Here is a 12,419-nt window from a genome sequence, read left to right as displayed (position 1 = left end):
GAAGAGGTGGGCTCTAAAACATGTTTGATGAGGGTTCCCCAACAACTGGATTTGGAAATCTCAGCCCTTTTTGCTGTGTTTAGTGGGTTATACATGGATTTTGCATTACTTTAATTTCTTTAGAGGTGCATTATGTCAATTCTCATTGCCAACTAATGTTCAGTCTCACCTCAAAAGCTTTGACAGTGTGTATTTGCTTTAAATTAATTTTAATTGCTGTTCCTTAAATTACTCCCAAATTTTAATGAAATGAAACAAATTAATTTCACTAATGAAGTGAGTTCCACATTAACTCCTTAATATTTATACTTTTTTTTTGGGGGAGGGGGGGCAGGGCAGGAAATGTCAGGTTTGCAACCCATTTTTAAGTCCTTACATTTATTGTTTTCAGTTCTCTGCATCTTGGTTTTCTTCTAGCCCACTGAACACAATACATCTCATATAATCTATGCCTGTGACAAAATTATAAATAGGAGCACTTCAAGTAGCAAACACTCTGGTAGAAGAAACAACACTCTACCAAAAGAAAAATTTTGGGTTTTTTCCTTTTAACACATTTTTAAAGAAACTGTTTTATTAAAAACTTGGGGTTTTTATTAAAGAGCTAAAGGAATGCCACTGAATTTGATCACCTTTAGAGCCCACCAGAACCTCTGGAGTCCTGGGAGTCCTTAGGCTCATGTGAGCTCTACATTAGATCTTCATGAGTTAAGTTTTGAAGGGCTTTTCTCCTTTCATAAAACAGGTAGTCAGAGCACATAAAGAAACTGAAATTATCTGGGCAATCACAGAAGGAACAGAGAAACACAGAAAGGTTTTGAACTCTTCCAGTGTTATCCACCCAGTGTTCCCTAATTTCGTGAGTTTACTACTTTCCTACCTTATTAATATTTATTAATAAGATAGGAAACTTATTAATAAGGATCCATGCGCATGAGCCCTTCCCAAAGAGAGGCCAGGAGCTCTCCCTCTGCCTTCTCCCCCAACGTGGGTGTCCTCACAGGGGTTGCACAATGCTGAGTGGAGCTGTGTGCCTTTAACCCAGTGTGTTTTGCCACCTTCCCCATTCCTGGTGCTTTCCAAAGAACAGGGTGTGCTGCACGCTCACATCTGCAGAGAGATCTCAGCCACTCTTTAGGAGGCAGACAGGGCTCCTTCCCCCACTTTTCTCACTACAGAGCTGACCCTGAGCAGAGCACTGCAGCAACTACAGAGCAAACCTTGATAACAAATCAAACAGGTGATGGATGCCATGTGAGGTTGTGAAAGCTGCTCAGGGCTAGAAGGGAAACATCACCTGCTCTCCTTCCCTCCCTGTAAACTTGCCCTACTGGGTGTGTGCAAAACAGTTCATACACCCAGTTCATCATTTCAATTCACAGCTTCCGTGAAATAAATGGCATTTTTAGATTATCAAAGCCAGAGGCCTCCATTCCTGAGCACCATAATGGCCCTAACCATGAGAGTCAGAGACATGGGCAGGAGGAAAACACAAAGGATCAGGTTTAAGAAGAATCCCCTCCTATTAAGTGCAAAAGGTTTCCTAAGGTACCATGAATTTAGGCAGTGCCTTTGCTTCCCAGAATTTACTGGGGAGTATTTGAGTAAGAAAAGCCATTCCTGCAGAGTGTTGCTGTGCAGAGCAGAGCTTCCACCTTTCTCATGGGCAGGTGGAAGCCAAACACCATGGCCTGGTGTCCAGAACAGGCTCTAAACCCTTCCAGCAGAGAGAGCTCTTTTCCTACTCATACTGTGGTGTCCAGGCATGTGGAAAACTGCAGCAAGGAGGGGCTGGGTCCTGGACAAAATCACAAACTCACCTTTTGCTGCTAAACAAAACAAACACATCACCTATATGAAACAGGGTACAGAGCATAGCTCTATGTTTGCACAGCAGTTTCAGCTCAACAACATTTCACAAGAACGAATCCACCCTCTACATTTAACCAACTCATTAGATTACTCTATCAATCTTTCTCAGATTATAGCTTAAAACTTCCCTCCTTGCAGAATCCCTGATCTGAGTTACCCCACAGAGCACAGTGAAACACGAGGGAGGGCAGGAGCAGCTCTGTTAGGACTCAGCATCCTCTGCTTTTGTGCTGCTCTCCAGGTTCTGGCAGCTCACCAGCCCTTCACAATCTGCAAAATTCTTGATAACACTCCTAAAGTCCATTTCCTGTGTTCCTCCAGATGTCAAAATCAGAGGTTTGCATCTGTAAATTGAGACCTTTTTCCACCTACTTTTCCAGGAAAAGCAGCTCAGTGATGGTTTCTGGAACCTCCAGCAAACTTAGCTGATTTTGCCTCCTCAGAACCAGTCTTGTGAGCTGAAAAACCCAGTTCACACCTCTGCTTTCAGAGCAAGCAATTCACAGGCATGTGTGCAAGGGAACTTGCCACTTCTGCTGGCAGAGGCAATCAGAGGCAATAAGGATTCCTTAATTAAAATTGCCTCCACTTTCAGAAGTGCTGCTCATGCAATATTCCTCCTCTCGAAAATCCTTGTAAATTACTGACTGGTGTGTATTCTGTACACATCTTGTAAAAATAACTGAACTTCTGCTTTGAACTGTTCTCTGAATGTGGAGTTTGATGAGATTCTTGTGACTTCAGTACAGGAATAGGATGCTGAAACCTCTCCTTACCCTGCAATAGCAAACCCGTGAAGTAACTGGGAATCTCAATGTCTGTACCTGTAACATCAAGGACACATTTTGTACCAGTTAAAGTTAGAAGAGAAAGTAAAACCAGCCACGAGAAGTATATTTCAAATTGTCCTCTCTAGGCTGTCAGCCAGGACTCAACAATTTAAACCCAACTCATGTCTTTAAGACAAGTGACCTCTTGTTTTCCATCAACAGAAATTTTTAAGAACACATAGAAAGCAAAAGTGCTGAAGAATATTTATTTTATCATACCATGACATAAATCTCATTAACACTGTGCTTAGTTTAAATATAAAAATTATTCCCAAGTACTTCAGTCGAGTAAGGGCTTGTACACCATAGGTGCTGGTGCTTTGGAATTCCAGATGTAGTAATTGGAAGAAATCAGTTCCCGGGCTAAAGGGAAAAAACAGGCAAGAGAAAGAAGCATTACAGGGTGCCTTACAATCAGACATTCCTTCATCCAAGTTAAGTGACTACTAATCCATCCTTGCCAGTTTACAGAAAAGGTATAATGGCCTCTTTAAACTGTAAGACTCTTACTATTATTTGAAAATCGTTTCTGATAATGAGACATTTAAAGTCTCAGCCTCAATTACCTTTACTAATGTATCAGTCATGAGCTTAAAATTCAAACAGAGGTTAAGTCAAAAGCAGGTGGATGGCTTGGATTTTGTTCAATGAATATAAATTGCATACTCGATATAAAACATGAAAACGCTGCTTTTGCTGTGTTACAATTTAGGGCTGAGTGTGACCTGTCACAAAATTAACAGTATAGCCCAAGCTTTTCCAAAGGCATTTACAGAGTTCTGCTACCATGACTCACAGAAGTTGCAACAGAGAGACAGCTACAAATAAAACTGCTTCCACATTAGGCAGAAAGTGCTCAGGTTTAATGAGTGCTTTCTGTGTGCCATTCAGGGTATTTTTGGTGCAGGCTTGGCAGTGCTCATGTGCTAACAGAAAGCAGATTTGGGTTCTGCTCCACACGCACATTCACTGTAGAGCTGCATCCACCAAGGGGTGCTGGTGTGGTGACACTGACAGCAGCAGTGTCACCTTGCATGCAGGAGCTGAGTTCTGCACCCGGGTACTGCCAACCCACCTGAAAATGTCTCTGACAAAGGTGTCCTAAACAAGGGGCCAGATTAGGGAGGATCATTCCCTGTGTCCCCCAAAAAAGTTCTGTCATTATGGAGAGCATAGGAACTAGCACAGGGCAGAGAGCTCCAGAGAGAGGCTGGCTTTGGAAGAGCTCTCATCTCAAAGGGAGAGACCAGTCCCTACTCCAGGGATGCTTTAAACATCACATAAAACCCCAACTCAAAAGCAGAGAACAAAAGTCTAACTTTAGTTATGTAACTTTAGTCATTGATACCCAGTTCATAATTTCAATTTTATTTTAGTAACTCACATGCAGTAATTTTGGGCTTCCCTGGAACAAAGATCTGAACAGAATGCTGGTCTACGTAACAGCCAGTAAGTGTAAAGTCTGGGATCCTAAAATACAGCTACAAAAAGAGAGGGAAAACACAATCAGATGCACGTTGTCACCCTTGCTGTGCAAATCCTGGCAAGCTGTGTCACACATTCTGGGTGTGCAAGGGTACTCCGAAGTGACAGGATGTCAAATCCTCTAGGCAGGAGAACAAAAATCCATGCTGAGAATAAGAGATTTTAAATCTATGTATCTTCAATTGAAGACAATAAAAAGTGACTACTTAAGGCTATTTTTCCCAGAGCCTGTGACTTACTTTTACGTAAGCAGTGTTCCCAGTGCACACATAATCAGTCGGGTGCTCTTTGCCTGCGGTGCCGAAAGACACAGTTCCAGTGAGGGAAACTTCCAAAGATTTGGGGAACTTCTGTCCTAAGGCAGAGAGCATCTATTAGAAGTCACCCAGCTGTGCCCAGGCTGCAGAGAAGAGGCTGGGGGAGGAAGGGCAGTCCCAGGGGGGAGCTCCTTACCAATGACCCAAACCAGGAGGCTTTTCTCACGGGACAAATCCAGTTGGCCATAACTCACTTTGTACTCTAACTGAGCAATGGGACCCCTAAATGTGAGAGAGGAGAAATAAAACCACTGCAATTACTACCATTCAGCATTTGTTAATGCCTGCCCTTTCTTTGTTACAGAAAGGCAGGAAATGCAGACATTATTTGTGCACGTACAGACAAATCACACCTATCTGAGCACACTGCTAATTTATGAGAAGAAATTACAGAGCAAGAGGAAATCACCAGGCTCTCAGCCCAGTAATCACCAAGGAGCTGCTGATGTTTTAGTTCACTGATGGTGTTTTACTAACACCATGATCAGAATCAGCAACTTTGTATCATTCCATCTTTGAATTTTCATGATAATTAGGTGGCAGCGTGGTCATGGCAGCTGTCAGAGAGGCTTAGATGAAAACTATTGTTTTAATTTGAAATAACTGTATTTTTGATAAGCTGATCTGTAGCTAGGATTATCAGTCTTAAGCAACAGGTAACCCTGGGTTGGAAGTGATCTCTAGCTTAATCCACCTGGGGGACAGTAGCAGTGTTTCACGTGAGAAAATACCACAGTCGGGAAACAGGATGAGCAACAGAAGTGCTTGCAATGTTACCAAATATTCTGGTATAATTCCGCATTGTGGAAATTAAAAGAATTTCAAGGTTGGTGTTCACTGGTAACACCCTGATGGAGCATAATCTGTTATACTGACTCCTAACAAGTTAATTTTGGGAAGATAACAGAAAAATGGAAGAAATTTATTTAGGCTTCCTTTACCTGTTGAAGAAAGGTATACGAGCTTCACAGTACTCAAAAGAATTCTTTATGCTTTCATGGAGCTTTAAATTAACTGTTATTTTAATCTGTGATCCCTCTTCAACGAGTTGGTAAGATCCCAAAATCGGTGGAACAGGAACCTGGAAAAAGCTATATTCATTCTCAAGATATATTAACACCATCATCACAAGATCATTTATATACTGTTTTCATTGCTAAAGTACTTTAAGAATGACCCCAAACATATATTAATTACTGACTGTGCTAAACTCTTCAGGCTCCCTGTGACAGAGACTTGGGGGGCATGCACTTGACATCTCAGCCTGGATATATTTTGCCTAATTCTAGCATTAAAGCGGCTGATTTAAAGTAAGAGCAGCGTTGCCAAGCAAAGGTACCAGTAACTCCTGAACGTGACTCAGACAACTCAAGTCCTTAAGTGCCTCCCAAGCATCTTATTACATAAACCACATTTTATATAACGTTTTATGATCTATATTGGACTCAAACTCACTCCAGGATGCCCATGTGGGCTGATGTCCACACAGGTGTTTTTATTTCTGCTTGAACACTAGAAAACAGCATGGGTTGGGGGAGTGTTGTTACCTGGGAAGTGTAGTAACACAGGTTGAAGGACTCTGAAGGAGGAATGAAAGGGAATTTGTAAGGTCCATTGTAGACTGAATCATGCAGAGGCTCAACACTGGTGGACATGAGCATGGCAGGGTCCACGGAGGTCACACAGTGATGGACCACGATGTCCTGGAGCGGGGGTGCGTTCGTCGGGAGCGTCAGGCTGAGGGTGACACTGGGTGCAGATCCCTCGATGTCACACTTGGGAAAAGGAAGTCAAGACATTATTCTAAAACATCTGAGTCAAGTCACGGTGAGATGTGACTTGACTAAACTCCACTAAACTAAAACACATTTTTAGCATTCAAAATAAATAAAATCCCTACCAATTTTCAGTTGGCATCCATCATTAGTACTAACCACCAATACTAAGACATCAGTCTCACATGCTTGCTGACAATTTAATTAATTAGGTTGCTTTAACAACATCCATTTAATGGATTCCAGCATGCTCTGGATGGCCTCTGTGGTCCCATGCCACCTCTTTCACAGCAGAGTGTCTCTTGTCTTGTCCAGCCCAGTGCCAGCTCAGCAGGCCATGATCACAGCTGGACTTTCTTCTCACATAAGGGCATCCACCCACCCTGCAAAATGACCTGGGAATTGTCCCTCTGAGAGCAGGAAGCTGCTCACCCATGCAGTCCCTACCAGCATGGCTGGTGGGAAATGACCCAGGGCTTTGGAAGTGCAGCATTTAGGCTGGCCTCCTTTGGAGATGAGTATCCCACTCCATGCAAATAATTAAATTATCACTTTATTAGCAGGTCTCTCTCCTTGTAAATCACTGGCAGTTACCAATCCAGTGTGCCAAGACACTATTGTGTGCTCCCTAAGCATAATTCAGAACGAAGAATGAATTACAGCACAAATTGTAGTTAGAAATTTTAATATATTTCATAATTATTATGGATGTATTTAGTCAATAGTCCCCAATTTGCAATATTAAACAATAAGATATTTCAATATTAAACAACGTGCAGAGAAGCCCATCCCTGTAAGTGTTCAAGGCCTGCTTAGACAGGGTTTGGAGCAGCCTGGTCTAGTGCAAGGTGTCCCTGCTCATGGCAGGGGGTTGGTATGAGACGATTTTTAAGGTCCCTTCCAATCCAAACCATTCTGGGATTCTACAATGAAAACCACTGTCACATACAATCCATCAAAAATAATTATACAACCAGTTTCTTTCACCAGGTTCTTTATCAACTGCTCTTATGTCATAAAACACCAGCATTTGTGGGATCAAAATGCTGTTGTAGTAGAAAAAGGAAGGACAGAAGATTAAACTTTCATTTGGCAGGAAAAATAATTAAAAATGCTCATGTAAAGACACTTTTAGAAGAAATTTAGACATCTGAGCCTGGATATATTTTGTTTAATTCAGGCATTTCAGTGGTTCATTTAATGTAAGGGCAGTGTGGCCAAGCAGTCAAAGGCACCAGTAACTCCTGAATGTGGCTCAGACAACAAAACTGGGAAAATTTTCAACTCAATATATCATTTTACATCAAATGAGTATTTCTTTTGCACAAAAACTAGTTTGCACATCAAACGCTCTCACCTTGCACTTCACAGCTCCATAAACTTGCCACGTGTCCACCACATCCCTCTGGCCATACTGCATACACTTGACCTTCTCAGTGATACAAACATTAACCTGAGGTTTGCCCTTGTAGGTGCTGGATCTCCAGGCTGGCTGATCCTTATCCGCAGGCATCTCCTGGATGTCCTCGAAGGAGCTGTTCAGGCTGCGGATGTCGGTGTTCAGGGGGGTGCCCAGGGGACAGGCCTGGATCAGCAGATTTCGGAGCTGCCCGATCTTCGCGTTCAGCTCAGCCTCGTTTTTCCGGCTGGGAGAGACGTAGTCCATGATGCCCAGCAGCAGAGCCAGCCCCTGCGAGAGCCCGCTGACGGTGAGGAGGGGCGGCCGTGGCTCCAGGCTCCCCTCCACCAGCGGGACGCAGGCGTAGATGAGGCCGCTCTTGTGGAAGGCCAGCACTGGCCAGAGCTCCCCCGCGGCCGTGGACACGGAATGCACGGAGGAGTGGTTGATCCGGGTGCAGGTGTCCCGCTGCTGCACGAACACGTGCTCGTCCACCAGCCGCAGCTCCAAGAGCAGGGCCTTGAGGAAGGCGCTGTCCGAGGGGATGGGGATGTGTGTGGAGCCATTGAAGGTCTCGGCGCGCAGCTCCACCGTGGGGAAGCGCCTGCGGGGAGGGAATGGGAGCGGCTCAGTGCCACACGTCTTCGTGCCACCCAAAATGTCACCCCAAAACAGAGCTCCCAGGGGCAGAACCACACAAGCCCTCTTCTGGCTGCAAAAGCATTATGGAAATCTTTGCATTACTGATAATGGGTTTCCCTTCATTATTCAAATGACTCCCCAAAACCCCTTGGGCCTAAAAATAACCTCGTGTACACGGATGCCTGCAGCAACTTCACAGAAGCAGTGGTGGGATCAGAACATAAACCACTGTCAGTAAAACCATTCCATGGGTAGCTAGGATTCTTTCTAGCAAGTCTAAACTTTGAGTAAATACAATCTCATGTGTAAATACTCAGTTTTTAAAATAAAATGTGACTCTGTCCATCTATGCTGGCTGTCACACAGGTACAGGATGTTTGTATGACAGTAAGGAATAACTCCCACCAGAGCAAAACTTGAAAATATTTCTAAGAGGTGAGATCACTCTGAAGACAAGTTCTCAGATATTTAAGAAAATGGATGTTCTACGTAATAAAATGCAACTACAACAGCTTTTTTGCCTAGATAGAGTATACCAGTGCTACAGCTTTGCTGCTATAACAATAATAACAACAACAACAACAACAATAATAATAATTCCACACTGCACAGGCAGTATATGTGACTTAAAGATTTTATGGCTTTTTCATAATTTCATTTTATCAAGTATTTAAGGTGTAATGATAATGCCATGGACAGAGGTTTTGTAAAATTTAGAATTGCTATTTTGTACCAATACATGTAATCTAATTACAGATTTTCTAGAGATCATGTTTGAGGAATATCATATTAACTGTTTAAAACTATATCTAGGATTTTTTGTCCTGCAACAGTATTGTTTTTTAAAGGGGCGCAGGATGAATTTCTTTTCAGGGTAACCTAAATCCACCAAGAGGAACTGAGGAGTTGTCTTTTAATAAACAGCTGAGTAAAGAAAAAAAAAATATTTCTTCCATTAATGTACTGTTTTGGAACTGCAGACTCCTCTGAGTGTCTCTTACATGAAGTTTGCTGACAGTCTGGCTTTCCTACATTCTGTTTTGTAGATTCCCTTAGAAGTTATTTACAGCCCCTCACAGTGCCCATCACAGGTCACACACACAAAATTAAATCACTTTATGGATCCAGATGAAGCAGATGTTCTCAGATGTTTGTTTGCACTCAGAGCCATGCTTGCACACCAACATGGGAGAGAAAAACTGCACAGATATACAAATGCCCTCATTTAGTGTCCTTTTGATACTATCTTTTTAAGGACACATTGACAGTCTGCTCCTTAAATTGCCAGGGAACTTGCAACCCCAGCACCGTTGGACCTTGTTATATTTATGACCTCCATCTGTAGCACTTCCCTCCTGCTCCTGAGCACGTCCATGGATCTTATCCTGCCGCCTCTAAGTCCCACCTACATCATCTTTTCTCAACTCAGTAGCTGGAGGCAGCTACACTTCCTCAGGCTTATTTTCAGAGACTGTGCGTTTTTTTTTCTTTGATTCCTATTCAGGCATCCAGGGCTTTTGCGGTTGTTTTTTGGTAAGGAAAAAGCAAACATAGCCAGAGCAAAGCCAGAGCTTTGCAAAATTCGTAAACAGGATACAGATGACAGCAAAACACCTCCCTGTGGTCTCACATTTTATTCTGAAGAGCAAAGAAACAAAGTGGATTTACAGCTCTAAAATTATGAGGCTTTGCGGAGCCAGGGTGTTGGTAAGAGGCTATATGTAACCTTGGTGAGCAGCTCTTATTTTTGGCCAACATTTCCAAAGCAAGGGAAGAGGAGATATTTCAGTCTGGTTGTGTCTTAGTCAAGTCCCAGTCTCTCTGCTCCGTTTGCTGAAGCTGCCCCCACACTACAGCAGCCTCCTCCTCCCACTGAATTTTACCAGCTGGGTCATTAGATCATTAGTTATCCCTTCAGATCCTACTTTTTCAGTATTCCCTCCTAGAAAGTGATGCAAACTTTAAAAAAAAAAAAAAAAAAAAAAAAAAAAAAAAAAAAAAAAAAAAAAAAAAAGATGAAAGTTTCCAGGGATGAATGAGCTTCGGTGACTCAAGAGAGAGACCATCCCTGTTGCCTGAATTAAGTTATGATCAACTCCAAAAAAAGAGAAAGGGGGGAATGCTTTGATGTCCCCGATGTCTTCCCTGAGGTTAAAGATCAGGGCTCACGTATCTCCAGCTGAGTGCCTAAGTCTTGAAACCAACAGTTTCCATGTGATCCGGGCATTCTTTTTATTGTCTGTGCGCTTTGTTGAATTTAAGGTCAGTTAGAAGGATAAACTTGGGGTTTCCACAGCCCTATTATTTCCTCTGGGAACTTGAAAGATCTAAGTCTGGAAATCACTTGAAGCATCAAGGACAGTTTGCCCTTTTCAAAGGAGTGCTACTCCTTGTCTCTGCCGCTCACTGTGTGACAAGTCACTTCAGACATCCCTGTCACCAGCTCCCCCTGCTCCGTGGTGATTACACTCTCCGAGGTTTTGGGGACAAGGCTTTCTCTTTATCTGTGTTTGTAGAGGGGAGGCCTCATCTCTAGTCCTGTAGGTAATACAAGGACCATAATACTAATCCTAAAACAATCAGAGGAGTGTCCAATGGAGAGATCTGTCTGCACCTGAAGATGGAAGATAGTCTACTCACTCCTTTTTTGGTTTTTTTTTTTTTTGGTTTTTTTTTTTTTTTTTTTTGGTGTTTTTTGTTTTTTTTACTCCTAGGTTCTCTCTTTGGTTTTACTGAATTCAGACTAGGGATGTAGGTCACTTTATCCAGGCCTCTTTTTTTTCCCCACAAACTTTCCCTAGCCCCAGTTATTTTTCTTAAAAAAAAAAAAAAAAAAAAAAAAAGGATAACAAATCTTGCCAGCCCCATAAAAGTAATTTGCCTAGCCCAAAGTCTTACTTTATACCTGCGAAAATTCTTAATAAGAACTCTTTGTTTGGAGAATGCTTTAGTGTCCAGTAACTTAAAAGTCCACCAATAACTTCAAAAAAATGTATTTATATGCAAAAATTAGTATCAAAGGAAAGCTGAATTTCTGTCTGAAAGTACTCTATTTTTTGGACAGCTACAGAACAACATGAAGAGAATACAAGTACAATACAAGCAAAAATATATGCTTTCTACTTTGTCCGTTTTGTTAATCTGACAGTATTTCACAATCACTGCTTTGTAATTGTGAATATTTCCATATTAGGATGGAGAAGAGCTGGGCAAAATGTTTACAGCGACAAACAAGAAAGAGGAACAGAGCAAGGAAATTCACGTGCAAAATGCAGAAGCTGCGAAAAAGCCCCCATATTTAGTTAAAAGCACATTACGTGAAGCTGATTCTAAACTTTCAGAAATCAGGGTCAGAAACGCACAGCATCCAGCGGCGCTGGGACCAGACGAGGGATTTGTTCAGTATCAGATGGTTTTGGTGTTTTTCCATCTGTTTTGGGGGCCGAACCCCGGCCCCACAGGGCAGAAAAGTGTTCCTCAGGACACCGGATCCCCCCAGGGCACCAGGATTTCCTTCAGGGCATCCGGAGACCCAGAGCACCCAAACCGCCAGGGCATCCAGACCCCCAGAGAAACCATCTCCCCAGGGCACCAGGATTTCCTCCAGCGCATCCAGACCCCCAGAGAAACCATCTCCCCAGGGCACCAGGATTTCCTCCAGCGCATCCAGACCCCCAGAGCTCCCGGCCCGCTCAGGAACACCCGCGCCCACTGAGGGCATTCCGCTCTCCCCAGGGCGCCCCGTTCCCTCCAGAGCTCCCGGACCCACAAAAGCATCCGCTCCTCCCATGAATACCGGGTTCCCCCAGAGCATTCGGACCCCTCAGAGCACCTGGATCCCTTCTACATCACCCGTTCCCCCAGGGCACGCAGCCCGCCCCTGGGACCGGCCCAGCCCGCCGTGCCCGCGCCCCCTCCCCGGAACCGCCGCTACCTGGAGAAGAGCACGGCGCCGCCGGCCGCGGGGTCGTGCCTGAGGAGCCACAGCGCCCGCAGGGCCATGCCGACGGCGGCGGCGGCGGCGAAGGTGGCGGCGGCCGCCGGTGCCGATGGCGGCCGGGGAGGAGCCGCGGCCGCGCCGTGACCGCCGGGCGCGGCC

At 43.9% G+C, this 12,419-nt stretch overlaps 1 protein-coding gene across 1 annotated transcript; it reads right to left on the bottom strand.

Annotated features, from left to right (window-relative positions):
• Positions 1-2,894: 2,894 nt before the first annotated feature.
• AP5M1 (adaptor related protein complex 5 subunit mu 1) lies at positions 2,895-12,368 on the bottom strand. The gene is made up of 8 exons (XM_066321578.1): positions 12,255-12,368; positions 7,637-8,282; positions 6,052-6,279; positions 5,446-5,585; positions 4,641-4,726; positions 4,427-4,542; positions 4,087-4,183; positions 2,895-3,065 (listed from the first exon to the last, which is right to left on the bottom strand). The coding sequence occupies exons 1-8, from the start codon at positions 12,320-12,322 to the stop codon at positions 2,983-2,985; spliced, it is 1,464 nt and encodes a 487-aa protein (XP_066177675.1). The 5' UTR covers positions 12,323-12,368; the 3' UTR covers positions 2,895-2,982.
• Positions 12,369-12,419: the final 51 nt, after the last annotated feature.

Source organism: Sylvia atricapilla, chromosome 6, assembly GCF_009819655.1.
Source record: "Sylvia atricapilla isolate bSylAtr1 chromosome 6, bSylAtr1.pri, whole genome shotgun sequence".
NCBI lineage: Eukaryota > Metazoa > Chordata > Aves > Passeriformes > Sylviidae > Sylvia > Sylvia atricapilla.
The sequence above is the reverse complement of the archived record's forward strand: the minus strand, read 5'-3'. Positions and strand labels throughout refer to the sequence as shown.

What these genes read in the sequence shown, in the direction of transcription:
- AP5M1 (XM_066321578.1), bottom strand. Translation starts at nt 12,322, where the DNA reads ATGGCCCTGCGGGCGCTGTGGCTCCTCAGGCACGACCCCGCGGCCGGC. An exon ending in GGCGCCGTGCTCTTCTCCAG is followed by an intron (nt 8,283 to 12,254) that starts GTAGCGGCGGTT and finishes CCCTCCCCGCAG; the next exon opens with GCGCTTCCCCACGGTGGAGC. An exon ending in TGTGTTACTACACTTCCCAG is followed by an intron (nt 5,586 to 6,051) that starts GTAACAACACTC and finishes AGCTTTTTCCAG; the next exon opens with GTTCCTGTTCCACCGATTTT.